The sequence below is a fragment of the Sylvia atricapilla genome, chromosome 5, assembly GCF_009819655.1.
Source record: "Sylvia atricapilla isolate bSylAtr1 chromosome 5, bSylAtr1.pri, whole genome shotgun sequence".
NCBI classification, from domain to species: domain Eukaryota; kingdom Metazoa; phylum Chordata; class Aves; order Passeriformes; family Sylviidae; genus Sylvia; species Sylvia atricapilla.
Window position 1 is genome coordinate 42,527,377 of NC_089144.1, and position 18,211 is coordinate 42,545,587.

An 18,211-nucleotide genomic window follows, 5' to 3' on the forward strand; every position below is an offset into this window, starting at 1 on the left:
ACTTAACATGGGCTAAGCATTTTTCAGAAGTGAAGCCAACTAATATTTACTTATTCAAAAATTAAATAAATTTCAATGAGTGTTTTCTTGAATATTTGGGTGAGATTGGAGGGAGGGAAGGAAGGGAGAGGCTGAAAATAAGTTGGGGGATAAAAGGGCCACTAATTCTCATGCTAGGAATTAGGCTGTCAACTGACTATGGAAAAGCCAAGCAAGTGTAAGCCAATGTCACAATGAACGAACATTTACAAAGTCATGCAAAAAAGGATACCGCTGTAACAGCTGTAAATATTCGAGTATATAGCCATTTACCACTCTAGAGAAAGCTCCTTAGTGAACAGTGCTTTGGAAACTTAAGACCAGAACTAGGAAATTGGATACTGTATTGTACAGTTTAGTAGCCAGGACAGGTTGTAACTTTGAAGAGGCTACTAAAGCAGCACCGAGTATGAGAATAAGCAGGATGATCAGCCTTTGCGTGAGTCTTCAATTTACATTGAATTCATGGACACAATTCCCAGGCTAAGGACTGTTTTGTGTCTTTTTGTTGTTTAATATTTTTTGACCCAAAAAGCTAAGCTAACAGAATTCATAAATAAACCTTCCATAGTAAAATTATATATACATAAGAGAGTACAGCTTTGTTCCACAAACTGTGCATGTCCAGGCTGACTTGAATTTAAGCTTTCTGAATATTATTTGAATGATGAAACCAGCTGCCCACACCCCCCCTTTCTCATGCCCCTTGTTTCCCTGACCAACTAGAGAAACTCAGGATTCATTCTTGAGCTGATAAAACAAGTAAGGTGAGGCAGAAGTTATTGACTGATTTATCCAACACTTTTCCCGAGACGGTTTCCCCCACTGTTGACTCAATTCTCAACATCCCTACCCTGAGCAAGTCTCCGGCAAAGCACTGTGAAATAGTATAAATAGTAAGCAGTAGAGCAACTCTATAATAAACAAGAACTTGCTGTTACAAACAGCAAGTGAAATTTAAAGCTTTTTTTAGCGCATCCAAGATGACTTGTTTCAAGCTGAGAAATACATCATGACTAGTGCTTCCAGAGTTTCTCAGCAGGAAAAAATAAAGTGACTTCCAGGTGAAGGAATGAAGCTGGAAGGTCAAGCAGATCAAGAGCAGAGACTTCAAAAAGGCTAAGATGTCAGGGAAGTTCACTGTAAAGAGAGAAGGGCTCTTCAAAAAGCAATGTGTTAAATCAAATTGGTTAGGCAGAACCACTGTACATGAGAAAGTCTCATGTCCCAACTGTGTTCTTTGACCTCTGGAAGTAGCATCGTTTTCCTCTGCTCCCTCAGACCACTTGCACAAAGAATTTTACTCCAAAGCGATCATGTCCCCATTTTTATACTACAAGTACGTGCTGAGACCAATTAACCATGGAGGCAAGGGAAGAGGGCACAGGGAATAAGGTGACATGAGAGAGGGATGAGGCACATGATCGAGGGGGAGGACATAACTGCCAGTAAGGGGAGGATGGAAAAGAAAGTGAATGTGCTGGAGAAAAGATTACAACAGCAACTAGTAGTTTACTGTTCATTGCTTGAAAAAAATTGAGCATGCTGTCAGGGAGCTGGCACAAGGTTTAAACAAGTCCAGCCAGCTGCCCCAACTGTCTTGGCACTTACCAAGAAAATTAGCAGTGACAATGCCAGACTGAAAGTTTGCAATGACTTTATTTGGCATGATGCATCCCACTGTGCCATTTATGTGGCAAAATGAAATATGAATGTCTCATGGGCCTGTTTTTTCATTGCTTACAGATGAGAATTTAAAACATCAGCAGCAACAAAAAAACAATTGTGGCTTAAGAGGACAGCTGTAATTATCATAGAATATATGCATACCCACAACAAAGGCTTGGTTCCTATGCAGAATGCATACTACAGAAGTGGACTAAAAACTACAGGAAGCCCAGGACCTTTAGAGTCCAGCCACAAAGGCAGGAATCAAACTTTCAGCACTTTAAAAGGGAAAATCTAGTGTTTTCAAGGCTCTATTTTCAACTATTCATGATAATTAAACTAGAGGAATAACTATAAATAAATCATGTAAGTGAGGTGCAAACAAGACAATTTGTTAAAAGTAATTCATACTGTCATCAGGCCTTCCTCATATTAGTACCAGAATAGCAAGGAATGCAGTTGGCACTCCAAATCCTCCTAACCAGATGGCTGCTCAAGGGTTGCAACCTTGCTTCATAGGAACTATTTTCCAACAAGCTGCTCCAAAAAAGAGACAATAACACATGTGCTTCCCATTAATCTATATTAACTTTTATATAACTTCTAAAAAGTTATTCTTCTAGAGGGTGTAGCAGGAGACTGTAATAGTGAGGATTAAGAACTAGCTCTCTGCAATGGTAGCTCTGTATCTGCATTGGTCATTTGATGCAATGAGATGCTGCAGTGCCCAGTAGATTCTGCTCAAATAGCAGCATGGAATGACATTGCTCTCTAGAGAATTCTGAATGTCTAATTAATGTTCTGGAGTGTAGTTAGGGATACAGGTTACTAATTAGCATTTTAACTAGGAGATGCAATCCTGTGCATCCTTAAGTGTTAAATCTACTTTTCATTTTGTGTTCTTGAGGCATGCAAATTTGTGAGCTGAGCTTCTCAGTACGATTGCAAAGTAGTAGGGAAATACCTGTCTCACCATTGGAGAACAAATACAGGGTAAATACTTGTGCAAGCTCACAGATGAATTCTGGCTGACCCCAAAAATAAAAAATAAATTTTAAAAATAAATATGAAGAGACCATTTCACTTAAGACAGCTCCTGAAATTAAGGGTCTTCATCCATGTGGTAATCTGTAAGTTTAAGCAGGGAGGGGAAGGAGGAGAAGAAGCCCTCTCAGAGTTATTAAAAAAAATCAATTATTTAACCCGTCTCTAGGAAGTTAGAGAAGAAAGTTAAACATATATTAAGATGGAAAACTCTGAACAAGATATTGGCTATCAGTATTCAACTACAACTACTATGCATCTTCTGGCTCCAGAGTTTAGACCTACATCCAAGAGTAAATAAATCTCCAGCCTCTACAGAGAGGAAGGCTGAAACTGAAATGCCACTTAGAGCATAATATAGAGAGGGTAGAATTGAGGTGAGACAAACTTCACTTTCAGAGATGGCTTATTAACTGCTCCCAGAAGAACCTAGAGAGGAAAAAAGAATTCTTCAGAGTCGAATGAAAGTTTTGGCATTTAATACTTAAAACTTTTTTCCTTTTTTATTAGCTACTTCATATTCTTCTGACTTGTATGCATTTTAGAAGCCTTGTTTCGCCATCTGAATCCTGATGTTGAAAAAATTGTTATTCAGTAAATAAGGTCCAATGAAAGCGGAGATTCATAAGTTCCTTACAGGCTACAAAGAAAATGTATTTAGTACTCCATGTTCTAACTACATTCATATCTTCAACATACCATTTGCTTCCGAATCAGCTTTCATACTAAAGTATTGTTTGTGCTGCAGTGCAAGAGATCTATTTTTGTTGACCTGGTCCATGATTATACAGTTAATTCACTTATTCAATGCAAGTCACCCTAAGAGGCATATACTCGAAAATTTACAACAGTTTTCCCTTTTTATCTTAAAAATCCGTCTGTACACGAATGGATGAAGGCACAGGATGTGCAGGCTCACAGCTTTCGCAATAAAGTCTTTTGTTGAAATTGTTCCACCTGTTCTCAGCCCTCTAAGAAAAAAAAGTCTTGAGGACTCCACTTTGTGGAAGAGCTCTATAAAAGCCTGAACGATGATTTTAAGTACTAAGGAGAAAATGAGAAACGTTAGGTACGTGAATTAGGAAATGTTAATTTCATGCACTTTAGGAACACACACTCACACCCCACAGTAGTAGAAGCAGTAGTAGAGGAAAACACTACATGTGTAGGGGTAGAAATATTTGTTACATCATGGTGCTGGCTGGCGATGGAGGGTTGCCGCCTTAGAGCCCCCTGAATGGTACTTCCACTCTGGAAAGCATTCACTACATCCATCTGCAAGGAATCAGAGATTGTGACAGCTTGCTCAGCAAGAGAGAGAGAGAACAAGAGAAAGGACCATCCCATCTATAACACACAAAAAGTAAAGAAAAAAAAGGCACTTTTTAAAAACAGAGCAGATACACAGGCAAGAGTTGCATTTAAAGCTGAAGAAAACAGAGCACCCTGAGGGATTACACATCCATCCATACCCCCTTTTGACAGTCTCAGTCACACCAGTTAGAACAGCTACCTTAGTCAAAAATGGAGAGATTTCCCTCATAACACCCACTGCATCCTACCTTTTTCAAGACCATACCTGAGTTTGTATCCTGTTTAGGCCCCTAAACCACAAGATCTGACCACGACGCAATTCTCTCTCAGCATGATCAATCTCCTCTACATCTTCTGCTAGTTCTTCTTCAGGAATCTCTTCCTTTTGTGTTCCATGACCAGCTTCTTTAAGGAATTTCAGTCGGCTGGTTGGAATTGTTGAAATCAACTAACAGTGGATGAAATGTATAAATCAGGATTATTCTCTTTTTTAACAACAAAAAAAGACTAACAGCAGTCTTAGATTTTAACAGATAGCCTGCATACAATTAGCAAAGTTGAAAAAACTAAATTACATAGACAGGCATGAGTGCATCAATGTAAAACAATCACTCCAGCTGAATAGCTGCAAAGCTGTGAGTATACTTACTACCTCAACCAAGGTGCAAAATTAAACTTGGACTACAAAACAGCCTTGCCAGGGACAAAGAATTCCACATTAACATTGCTTGACAATACCAGGAAGTAGCAGTACTGAAGCTACAAAAGCCATTAATCCTGTAGATTGTACTTGTATCTAGAGCTTTTAGAATTTCATCAGTTTGATGAGCATGATGTGTCACCTCAAGTGGGATCTCCATCACCTAAAGTAACCATAATTAATTCAGAAATAGAGAAGAGACATTCATTCATTTGTGACATGGGAGATATCAATCCATTTGCAAGGTGAGTGGCGTTTCTGAAATTATATGTATCTCAAACTGTTACTTTGCTACTTGGTGTATAGCAGTTTATATATCTTAAATTAAACAAAAGCTAGATATGGTTAAGGGAAGTCATCTTTTGGTACATTATATCTAGCAGATCCAGATCAATTCCACTACTGCTTTCCTTGATCATCGCAAACCTAGAAGACCATTTCTGCAGCTGCAGAGGAAAAAAGTCTGCTCCAAAAGCGAGATAAACAGCCCTTTATGCTGAAACTGCTACTATGAATGCTCCCAGCTCACTCTTCAGTTTCTATTATCCTCAGAAAATTAAAGCTCTTTGACTTTAATGAGATGCTAGAACAGCATGAACTGCAGCAGGAAAGCTTTGCCCTTGCAAGACACATTGGGTCAAAGGTATTTCAAGCCATCTCAATTCTCTTCTAGGATACTTTTAAACCTCAGAGTGACTCTATTTGATTTATTAAATAATTAATTTTCCAGAAAACCTTGTTTAAAAGCTTAGTCACTATTAGAATATGTCTATGTATGTATTTACAACTAAAATTCATCCGATCAATTTTATGGTGAAACATGAAGTGTCTTTTACTTAGTGGAAGGAAAGAAACTGTAATGGAAAACTCTTCATGTGGTATGAAAAGTTTAGACAACTATGTCATTAAATAATAGAAAACTCTGTAGCTCTTAAGTTTCACGTAAATAAGCTTGCTGCTTACAAGCACTGTTGTGCATGCAATAGTAATGACACTCGGGGGGGGGGGAGGGGAAAGGAAATAAAAGTCCATATGTAATGGTTAAATAGGTGGGAAGAATTTTCAATTATGTCACAATTATACAAATGAAGATTAAAAAGAAAGTTGGGTTTGAGTTTTGCTGCACTTCTTGCTACTCCAGGAAGTTTTTAAATCAAGAAAATACTTTCAAGTTTAGCAATTCTGATTTTTCAAGAAAACCATTAAGCACCAAGTTGAATATATTTTAACATTAGCATGTTCATTGCATCTTGTATTCTTACCACATTTTCTGGTACTCATATCTGGCTGAAGATATAATTTCATATTTAAAAGGTAACTACAGCTGCTTCTAGTTAAAAATTGATAAACAAAGCAGCCACAGCATCTAGTTATGAAATGTAAATAATTGACCCACTCTGAAGAAGGAATATTCAGCTAAGAATTTTCTAGCTATTGAACAAATAAGTTTTAATTAATATTTACTGTTAGTCTTCATATATTCATATAGTCCTCTTGAAAGATCTGAATGCTAAAGACAGTGTGTTTGGTTTTTCCATTTAAAGTATACTGTTCCAAGTAGATCTTTAGCATTTTGAAAATTCCTAGTTTACCTGGCCCCAAAGTAGTGTGCCCATGCCCAGGAAAATGGACCACAGCCACTGTTCAACTGAGAGTTCTGAGCAACTGAAAGGCTTTCCACCAAACTGCACAATAATTATCTGTGAAGAAAAGCATAATTAAACATATATCCATCTGTGACCTGTTACTAGAAAATTCCCTAATGCTTTAAGATCACAACAGACAGCTCTGCAAAAAAACATGGGATTTCCCATCTTACTAAGCATATTCTTCCACTGTCTCAGCAGTTTGAGCAAGTTTCCAAACCTAGGCCGTATTCTTCTGCTTTTCAGTATTTCAAGAACCACTCATTTACTCTTCAAATGTCACACCCATAAAAAGTTGTTGACTCCTCAGTTTTGCTTGTAGTTTTTTTCCCCTTAATTTCATGATTACAGCATGTATTTGATGCTACAAATGTACAGTGATTACTTTTTCTATGAACACTCATCTTGGAACTAGGTTCAAGATTCATAAATTTGTATTAATAGAATTCATAGATCCCTAAGACATGAAATATCTCAGAAGTAATTTAACAGAATATTACTATGTATCACATTAGTGTTAAATATCAGACTTTAAATCTTGTAGTAAATCTTGGGGGAAGGGGGCAGAGATCTCATAAGCTAAAGTAAATGAGCTGCTACTGCCTTAGCTGTTACAACAAGCTGTATGGGCCCTAATTAGGAATGTATCTCTCTGCACAGGAATTATATGCATGAAAGTCTGCCCTGGACAATCAACAATTCAAAGCAGCAGGGCAGGCATGAAAAGGTGACATTAAATAGGACACCTAACAGCTGAAAAAGCAAAGAGTATCTTCTGTTATTAACTCAGAATAAAATACTGAGATGACAAATCAGGAGCTGAGAAGGCATTCAGTCTGGAACATTTATAAAGGGAACACAGTGGCAGTCAGGAGTAATTTCTAAATGTTTGGCTTTGTGGCACAACAGTCAATCTGCTGCATATGTAACCCTAAAAATAGGAGCAGCTTTCTGAAGAAGAGTAATCTACATAAATCTATACCTAAGAGAGCAAGGTCCCTGACTTAATGTGAAGCAACAGTGCATAAGTTTCCAGTGCTTGAAATGATATGATTTCCATCAACTTCATGAATTATCAAGTCTAAGGAGAAGTTTAATATGTGGGTTATATGTTCCAAATAACTTAATCCAAAATGAAAATGGGTTCTGTAATTAAGTAGTGCTGATTTTTTTTTATTTCTTCTGACTAATTCAAGTGAAGGCTATTTAGAGGGTGAAAATATTTCTTGTAAACTATTTTCTATAGATTCAGTTTTAAATTGGCAATTCTTAACTCCATGTGAACTTAATCAACTGAAGATCATTTCATTCCCTTTGTTAGCATGTACTGAGTTAGCTAACTAGCTTTTATGAATTCCTCTATGTGCCCCAATAAAAGGTCCCTAGGCATCAGGTTTTTTCACTTAAAACAGCACCTCTACAATATATACCAGTAGGTTTATGTACTGATTTCTGCACCAGTAAGGTAAAAACTGACACTTAAATTTCTAAAGCTTATTCGTGCCCTAATCTCATTAAGAAAATAAAAGAAGTTGTACCTTTTCTATAATTGTTTAAATGGACCCTCATTCAGATACACAGGTCGATAGTATAAGATTAAGGGGCAAGGGGTGAATGGACAGATAACATGTATAACTTCTTCATATTTTGCCAAGAGACTAGAACACTAAGATAAAATTGAGGAACCAGAAAATTCAAAAGGTAACTACAAATATAGCATTCCAGCATTACCAATTTCAAAGAAGTCTTACCTGAAAACTCCATCAAGCTGAACTTACAACTTTATTGTGTGCTTGACCCTGAAGGTTTTCCACATTACAGAAATTAGATCTCTGGCAGTAGTTGATTGACATTTCCAAGGTAAGCAAGTACATTAGTGCACTAACTGCATTTTCTCCCCACTGTCCAAAAATCTACTTACCTGCACAACAAATGTTCCCAGCACAATAGAACAGAAGATAGCGTTGTTAAAGATTCCTTCAAAAACATTTCTTTCACCATGAATCTTTCGGGCATTAATTTCATTAAAAAGCTGCATCATCACAAATGTATTAAATACTATAGTATAATGCTCTGAAGGAGGAGCATGCAGAGGTGCATTTCTTCCACTATCGATATCAAAAATTTTCTCACCTGTACATAAAAGGCATTTATGAACAGCTTAATTAGTGTCTTTACACACACACTACAGAAAAAAAAAAACAAACAAAACCAAAAACAACACACACACCTAAAAACAAAACAAAATAAAAAAAACCCACCAAAAACAAACAAAACAAAACAAAACAAAAAAAATCAACAAAAAACCAGTTTTAAAACTACAAGTCTATACAACATTCAGAATAACTTTGCAAAGCCTCAGCTTTCTTACCAGCAAACAGGAGAGTGAAGACCACTACAAGCTGGTAGAATGCATGACCCAAAATGTTCTTCATCATTGTACGAGAAATCAAAGGTTTGTTTCTACCATAAGGCTTCCGCAACAGTAGAGCTTCAGTGGGTGGTTCTGTTGCCAGGGCAAGAGAAGCTAATGTGTCCATTATGAGATTTACCCACAGCATCTGCACGGCTTTAAGTGGAGAATCCTATAAAGATAGATACATAAACCTTCCAATAGAAGTGCAGAAATTACAGCTATTTAAGGAATTTATCATACAATATTGGCACATTCAGAAGAGGATTATGTTCTTTCGACTACTATTTAAGTGAAAGTTTTAACTCAAGGATTAATCAATCATGACTTTTTCAACCTTTATTAGCTGATACAAGCTGGTACGTACTTGTGTTATGCATGCTCCTGTAAAAGCAACAATTACTGCTACTACATTGACTGTAAGTTGGAACTGAAGAAATTTGGAGATGCTGTCATAAACATTTCGTCCCCACATAACTGCTTTAACAATACTGGTGAAGTTGTCGTCTGTAAGGATAATGTCAGAAGCTTCTTTAGCTACATCTGTTCCAGCAATACCCTGATAGAAAAAGAAAAACATTATGAAATATAACAGGATACACTGACTTTTTATTACATGTCTTTGTCGCTATTATGTCCTTGGTCAGCATTCACTTGGATGCACAGTGTCTGAAGGACTCCTCTAATGTAGGCATCCAAAGGCCTTTTGAAATAAGTTCTACTTGAAAGCTCTGCTCAAGCTTGAGAAAATGAAAACCAATCAATGCTCTCTTTAAAATAAAGACCTTAATATAAATTTGAGACTTGACAGTAAAGACACGTTAAGTTCTCTAAAGAAATGTTACTGAACCCTGTTCAAACTGAAGGCCACCAGATGGTGCACTGCTACAGTTCAATTATTTTGTTGTATGGATTCCAGCAGCAGGCAACACATGTGCTTGTGACACAGTAGGATGATAAACATTACCAAAAACCTTTTGCAGAAGGGCATTAGCATTGAACAGTAGAATATGCAATGTCATTGCAAATGAGTTGCAAAGCAACATGACATTCCTAAATTTTAAGCACCTCTAGACTCCTACAGCACCCAAACAGCTGTGTTCTGTTTAATGATGCCTGAAGACACCTACTTCAAAAATCCTTATTTTTCTTTTGGCATTCCAAACCCACTAACTCAATAGGAAATTTAATGATCCTTATTCTTGATATATTATTTTGTCAAGGAAATGAGTCACCTGCACAGCTATGTGTACACTTGAAAAGGTACCTTTAGATACCATATGGTATATTTGAAATGCTATTTAGGTAAGCAGTTAGAGAAGATAGCTCCTTACACAGATGAACACAGACAGCAACTGCAGGAAACATTTGAATATGTATACATGAATGGGACACAGATGATTAAGCACATTTCGTATCACATATTATGCTATTTACAGCCTGAAGCCGCTTTCAGAAATCTTCAGTATTCTGTTCCAGTAGTTTGCAACAAGGTTTTGTGTAAATGATTTCTTAATCTGCAAGTAATTGGCAATCTGTATTTTTAAAGTTTAATTCAATGGTGAATGCCACAAGGACATTTTACATCAAATTAAAAAAAGTGTGGTTACATTGGAATGTGGACTTCATTAACATAGTTGTATACTAGGTTCATGAAACAAGGTTCTTTAATCTTAAGTGATTTGATAAAATATTGAGGATTAAAAAAAAAAAAAAAAAATCCTACCATAGCAAATCCAACATCTGCCTTCTTCAAAGCTGGACCATCGTTGGTACCATCACCAGTTACTGCTACAACTTGCCTCTGGTCAAAGACAGTGCTGTCAATTATACCTAAAATAAAATGACACACAAGTGTTATAGTTCTAAATTAACAACACAGCAGAGACTTAAACAGAAAGAGAAACCCAGTTTTTGTCTTTATCAGTCATAAAATGAAAAAAAAAAAGAACAACAAAACCAAGAGTCACTGAAAAAAGTTCTTATTGGCTCGATTTCTCAAGCAGAACAGAAAAAGTGAGTTGGAAAAAACTTAACAGACATTTCTCATTGTTCAGTCCTATTTTTTTTTCCTAGAGGCACGTGGAAAAAAAAAATTAGCTTTACTTACAAGCTCAGAATTTTTACCTACCTTTTACTAGAGTGTGTTTGTCAGTGGGAGAAGATCTTGCAAGAACACGAAGCTTTGGCCAAATTTTATCTATTCGCTCTTGCTCTATCTGCAGAAAGAGCATTGGTTACATTTTACACACATGGAAGATTTAGAATATCTGTTGATCTACTTGATGAGCGAGTCAGTATGCTTACCTCTCCTTTTTCATTGCGTATTCTCCTGTTAAAGTCTTTGCCTTCTAAACACAAGAAGTCTTCACCAGGATTCAGAATGCCACATTTCAATGCAATAGCACGAGCAGTGTTAATGTTATCACCAGTGACCATACGTACAGTTATGCCTGCCCGCTGACACTTTTTTATTGCATCAGGTACCTGTAAGCCAGAAAAAAAACCCCACAGGCTCAGAGACTGTGCATTATTAAAATAAATTTATTTATTTTATGTGAATGAAAGGAATGTTTATGGCTCAGTACAAGATAACTGTTATTTTAAAATAAAGCCTGTAGCCATGGAACATTAAAAAAAATTAAGTAGCATACCACAATTCTTTTACTAAAAACCACACAAATTGCAATTCTGGCAGGAGGCTTTGTACCACTGCTATGTCTGTTGTTCTCCTTCCTGCAATTTTTCAAATACTGCAGTATTCAAAAATACCACCAAATCTTCGTGACATACTAGGTTGTGCTGAGTAGTGGCACTGTGTCTTGTGATCATGTGAAATAAACTACAGCTCATACTCAACTACTTCACCCATAACTTTTACTGTGAAGTGACAATAGTACAGATCAGCCGAAATTTCCATGTGCATATGGCATAAAAGCTTTCACTATTGAAAAATGTTACAACTCAACCACAAGCCAAATTCTTCAGTTCTCAAGTGACAAGCTCACCTCTCTCCTTCATTCCCATGAGAAGCTGGTAACAAGCACAATGGATAATCTTATCTAAACCAAAAGTCCCAGTACTCCAAGTGGTAAAAAATAACAAGTTGTTTCATTTGCTAAGATCCTGCACAATAAGTACCTTAAGTTATTAGTTTGTGCAGAGCTTCAGTAGCACAGCATAAGTGACATTAAGTAGTTTTAATCTGCTCTTATAGCTCCATTAACTTTTCCTTCAAGAAATTAGATTTTCATTTATTAACTATGCTTAAGGCATACAATAGCAGTTCAGTTTCTTGTACTCTGCATGAAAAACATGAATCCCGTGTAACAGAACCACTGCAGCTTAGCTGGTGACCTTACCTCAGGTCTCACAGGATCTTCAATCCCAACAACAGCAATGCATGTCAGACCAGTAACAATATCATTTTCATTGTCCCACTCTGGCTCAGGCTCTCCTGCTGGGAAGTCTCTGAATGCCAGGCAGATGGTTCTGAGGCCTTCAGAAGCCATTGGCTCAATTACAGTTTTCACAATATCATCGCGGTCCCTAGGTCTAAATACCTTTGGTTCTCCATTAGCACTCAGTATTTTGAAGCACCTAGAATGAAAGGTTTAAAAAGTTATCAAATTTTAACCAGAAGTTCAATCCACTCTTTAGCTTATTAGTCATCTCCAATAAGTTTCAGTAAGCTGTGTTTTCACTAGACTCACACACACTGGCACAAAAAGCCAGTAGTGATATCGCTGCAGTAATCTTCTCCAAATGCACTTTATTTCTTTTGTTGATAAACATAATGTCCGTAGAAAGTTATTTGAGCCAGTCATGCTAGGATGAAAGTAATGCCCGATGAATTTCACATACAAACATCAGCTACCTCCCAGAAGTATCCCTTTCTCCATTGTTTGTAAAGAGATTGGTGTCTGCACCGGTTGCATCAGGCAATCCAGCTTCAAGCTCAACAAAATAATCCCACCTTGTTAACAGCCATAGAGTCTCAGAAATAAGTACACTTTCAGAAGACACATGTGCTGCTTGAACAGCTGCAAGCACTAAACTTACAGCACTATAAGCAATTTCAGGTACTGCTACCCTTAAGAACAAAAAATGCTTGCAACCCTTCCCCTCCAGTCTAAACGCAGAGAATTCAGAGAGCATCTGGTATGTGGGGCAATGTGAAACATTAAATTAAAAACAAATATTGAAACTGATTAAAATGCTTGTATAGGAGACTAGATTCACTACTATGCACTCTAGCATTTCAATACATGCTCTTAGTTATGTTTCTTCATGCCGAAATACCACTGATTTCACAGACAGCATATGTACTTTACCAATACTGATGTCATGAATATGACACTACCAATGATTTTGAACAAGAAATTTAATCTTGCTCATGTGTTCTTCACAAAGTTTTGCCATAAAGTAACACCATTATGCATCTGTTTTACAAATTAGTATCAATACTGCACCAAGGAAAAATAAAAAGAAGGAATTAATTACTTTCATTAAATATTAAGTTCAGACCTTGCAGACCTGCAAAGATGACAAGTGTTACAGTTAAGTGCACAGTCCAAGGCTTTAGGGAATTCCCTAAAAGTTTCCACCTTGCAGAGAAAATAAAAATGAAGGGCTTCAAAATTCATATCATAATTGGAAGCCTATGTGAATTTTCTGATTTTACTTATCTGTTCAAATGTCAGCAATCATTAAAGGTATCTAGAGTTAGCTGCAATCGTAAGGCTGGTGACAAATTCAAACATTCCAAAATGACTAAACACACATGAGTTCTATGCAAAGACCACACTGAAACTCACTTCAAATATTTGACTAAGTGATAAGAATAAAGTGCTCTACTTGCAACGGTATCAGCATTTCTTCTACACTTACTAGTGACTCATTTGTGTCTTATAAATGCTTATGTCCAAGTTTCAGTATTCAAGTGTAGTTACATATGTTATAAGAGAGAAAGAGCAGCACAACTGACAAACCAGATTACAAGTGCTTCATAGCAAGCAGCTTATGATGGCTAAATCTTTGTCCTATTCAGTGCATACTCTGAAGTAGTTTCCTATTTGGACACTATTCCTATAATATTCAAATCAGTCTAGGTTTTCTTGTTCTTTGCCAAATGCCCTTATTATTTATTTTCTTATTTCAATTATTAAGTCAAGTGGACCACCATGAGTCTGGTATTACTGAGTTCTAGTGACTTCTACAGGTCAGTTGTGCAATACTGTAAGTTAGAAAATATCACAGAAGATGGAAGTAATGTGAATATAGGCAAATCTATTAATTGATAAGGTTTGGCTTAAAATCTAGAAAAAAAAAAATTAAGTTCCATATCAAGAGGAACAAGAGTCCTCCCAAGACTGACATTTTGTTCTACGCAAAAAAGTTGAGAAGGAATAGTTCATATTTTTTCTTTAGTACATTAGTACTTTTCTAGATAATGTTTTGGAGATTAATTAACAAGCAAAAAAAGTAAATTTAACTGATGAATATAATCTATGTGCTAAACAGTGTGACATTAGAACCAAAACGGGCCTGGCTACCAACTGCTGTTCCTAGAGAACATGAAGCATACATGTTTGACGTCTCCCCTCATCTAGTTAAGAGTTACCACAGCTGACTTCACATCTACAAAGGTTTGTCCCAGTGGTGCCTAATCACTCACTAAGTCTAATCTCATTCTAATAAATCCTTCATAGGTGGGCAGATGGATAAGGAAACAATTGCTTTGTCATATTAAAACTCCTCAAGTTGCTCGAACATCCAAGTTCAACTTCCTGTTAAAATAATCAAGTTGAACAGGAAGTTGCACAGTCTAAGCAGTAATATGCTAAAAGATATGACTCTTCAAAAGTACAAGCCCTCCCTGGAATTTAGGCATATCAACTGATAGGACTTTACTAGAAGGTAGGTGAGCATTTTGATCAACCACATCTAAAAGTAAAATAGTTTAACTAAAGCATGACGATCATGTCTTCCTTTTGATTTTTTTGTTTTAAGGGGTAGGGCTGGGAGTGCTTCAAGTAAAGTAACCAAAGTGCTAATGGCCCATGTTAGTGTAGAAAGTCAAATAAATGAAGAAGAAAAGCTGTGAAGCTGCAGTCACAAGGGTATAGGACTGCTGCACCTATCTGCTATTAGAGAGACAAGTATTTCACAGACAGTGTGTCACAATGTTGTTTAGCACTGTAGTCAGTCTTCCCACCTATCACAACATTTAGCCAAATTTAAGTGTTGAATCACAATAGTAATTGCTCTTACTTTTTAAGAACTATCTCAGAGGCACCTTTACTGAATATCCGGAAACTGCCATCAGAGTTTTTTAACACAGTACTCATCGATTTTCTAACAGAGTTGAAGGTGTACACTTTGTACAAATCCTCTTCTGGTATCTCATTTCTTACGTCCTGATAATCACGTTTTAAATCCAAGAGCAATCCCAGCAAGGCACATTCAGTTTTATTTCCAACATGACGTGGTAGGCCACCTTCTTTTTCAGGAGGCTGCAAGAAGAAGAATGATCATTGATTACGTTAACTTATAAACCACTGAAGCACAGCACATAGAAAACAAGGAAGGACAAGCTTAGTTCTGGGATGGGGAGGTTTCCTTTTTTTAGTAATGACTTTATAAATTCCTATTAGCCATGACTTAAAAAAATACTGCTGCTTTTTTAAAGTAACTTCTGTACCTATTTAGGATCTTTCAATCCTTCAGAAATCACCCATTAAGTTCATATCAATCCCAACATGACCTTTCTAAAAGACATTTTCCATTACTTTAAATATTTATCTGATCAACTGGGTGGAGATCCTGAACAATTATTTTGATTTTTAAAGTACAGATAAGTTCATATATATTCACTTTAGCAAGCTAAATGGCATTATTTCCGCTAAATTAAAGTATCCCCTCCTGTAATAATTCTTCAATGACTTAGATGATGACCACATCACCTGTTAGCCTTCTTTTGAACAAACTAAATCTTTAAGCTTCTTAAGTCTCACTATAAGTTCTGTTTTCCAGGCCATGGCCTATTTAACTGGAAAGAGTTCAGAAACAAGTTTCCAATCCCTTAATACCAGAAAAAGTTTCTTATCTCAATAATGTGGGATATGCACATACTAGTCCTATAAGTGAAGAAGTATTTCTCTCAAATATTTGAACTATACTTATAACACTGCAGTGTTTTTTGCAGCAAAACAGGGAGAAGCGCATACTAAATCTGTCTGTCTCAGGTAGCTAGAGCTGAACTACATTAATCATAAGTCCATTTCCATTGTTCAGAGCTGCAAGACTTTGAATTTGGCTGTACTGAATACTCACACTCATTTATTTTTAATGTGCAGTTTAAGACATCCAGTTCAGGGTGCCCCAGTATGAGAGATATCAACATCTAGGAGTAAGTGTATCCATGGCACACAAAGATAATACAGAGACTCAAGCACCTGACAGATGAGGATGAGCTGAAAGGGCTAGGACTGTTCAGTAAGAAGACAAAACTGGGAAAAAATTTTGGCGTGTATTAAATGCCGGAATAAGGCAGGTGGTTAGAACAATGGTATGGACTGTTTAGGCAGACTTCCTAGAGGACACCAGGGAATACATACAAAATGAAGCTTTTGAAACTCCATTTTAATATAAGGAAACCCCTTTTACTCTAAGTGTGATCAAATACTTATCACACTGCCCAAAGGTTGCAGTGTCCCGTCATTTGAGATTCTAAAATCCTGAGGGGGTGCCCTGAGCAATGTGCTGTGGCTGACTCTGCTTTCATCAGGAGGAGTGGACAAGGGGTTCCCTTCAGCCCGCTCTGATTCTGTAGAGCAGACTAACTCTACTGCAGTGGATGTAATTCAGTTAAAACTGTAGCAATAAGGGACTTGGTCAGTTTATATACAGCTACCTTTTGCTGGACACAGAAAGAGCTTTAGAAAACAGACTGTGAAACTCCTCCCATGCTGTAACTCGTTACAACATTTCTATCTTGTTTAAGAGAAATCAGTGCTGTCAAACTTTATGTGCTGCCTTAAGTACTGCTATTGTAGAAATTCTTGCAGACATACAATTTTTATTGGCTGATAAGTAGCTTTTGAACTGAGTTTTCACTGCCATTTGTGAACAAAGTGGAGGCTTCTACAAAATCTTGAAATGCTAATTCATTTCCTAAATCCTACTCCTAAAAAAAGGAGGTTAGAAAACATGTTGGATAACTAAATCAAGGAAGCTATATTTAGAGTTTTGTAAAATAATGCACACAAAGCGTTAAATAATCCACTATTTAAAATGTGTAGCAGTCCATTAGTCTTTCATTTCAAAACATTTTGCAAGTTTTAAACAAGACTTTGTCAAATATGTTACCATTCTAAAACTTACAAATTTATATGGCAGTATCTAGAATAAAAACACATTCAGTTCCTTACCCGTAGGTACATTTTTTCATTTTATTTTATTTAATGTACTACTCTTAAATATTAATTGTTTAATGTTTATTTTTAAGTTGTGCACAAATCCAGCCAAGACACTCTTCAAGTGGAGTAAACAGCCCCACTTTTAAAAACAAACAATTGCAAACTTGTAAGGAAATAATGTTGAGATTTTATCTTTTATCATCACTTCTAACTGAAATAAGCTATTTTTTCCCCATTGAGTTTCAAATGAATGGTTGAGCAATTTACAGCAGGTACAAAATACCTTACCCTGCATTGTGCCACACATTTACACTTGAAAACTGCTTTTGGCCATCAGACAATTTTCATCTTTCGCGAAAGCCACTCAGTTATCTTGACTGGAATGAAGAAATCCACTTACCAGTATTTTGGAAGTATAAGCACAATTAACAGAAATTCCTGTCACAAGATAAGCCATAGTTTTCTCTGGAATAGCTTCTGGTTCTGGAATTTTTTTATAATGTTTTTCATTTATGTAGGCTTGGACCACTGTCATTCTGTTCATAGTCAATGTTCCTGTTTTATCTGAGCAAATAGCTGTTGCATTGCCCATAGTTTCACATGCATCCAGATGTCTCACCAAGTTATTATCTTTCATCATTTTCTAAGGAAATAAAAACAGTTGACAGCAATCCATGACCATTACTTCACTTCAGAAATTTTCATTTATGGGGCCCAGTCCTACACAGCACTTTCAGAAAACATTAAATCATCTGGCATATTTCAGAGGAAGAACTTGCAGCTACCACTTTCTGTATAGATTCGTCTAAGTCTATGATGTTACAGTAAACTTCATTTTGAACAAGGTACATAAAGACAGTCTCAATTTCATGTACTTGCATGTCACACTGGCTATTGATACTATTCAGACTGTTAGGAGCAAAGAGTTTATGGTGATATTTAGAAATGGAGAAGAAGTAAGGTTTGA

The 18,211-nt window shown here is 36.5% G+C and overlaps 1 protein-coding gene across 4 annotated transcripts in view; it reads right to left on the reverse strand.

Annotated features, from left to right (window-relative positions):
• ATP2B1 (ATPase plasma membrane Ca2+ transporting 1) overlaps positions 1-18,211 on the reverse strand; it is a 61,110-nt gene that overhangs the window by 3,610 nt on the left and 39,289 nt on the right. The window contains exons 10-21 of one of the 4 annotated variants that reach the window (XM_066319260.1): positions 17,645-17,887; positions 15,098-15,339; positions 12,187-12,424; positions 11,132-11,311; positions 10,956-11,043; positions 10,551-10,657; positions 9,192-9,383; positions 8,783-8,996; positions 8,333-8,544; positions 6,358-6,465; positions 4,331-4,513; positions 3,940-4,098 (exon numbers count right to left, since the gene is read on the reverse strand). In XM_066319260.1, the coding sequence (XP_066175357.1) occupies positions 3,940-4,098; positions 4,331-4,513; positions 6,358-6,465; positions 8,333-8,544; positions 8,783-8,996; positions 9,192-9,383; positions 10,551-10,657; positions 10,956-11,043; positions 11,132-11,311; positions 12,187-12,424; positions 15,098-15,339; positions 17,645-17,887 (2,166 nt within the window). Of the gene's footprint in view, positions 1-3,874; positions 4,099-4,330; positions 4,514-6,357; positions 6,466-8,332; positions 8,545-8,782; positions 8,997-9,191; positions 9,384-10,550; positions 10,658-10,955; positions 11,044-11,131; positions 11,312-12,186; positions 12,425-15,097; positions 15,340-17,644; positions 17,888-18,211 lie in introns of all 4 variants that reach the window. The other 3 variants (XM_066319261.1, XM_066319263.1, XM_066319262.1) reach the window with 3 other exon arrangements.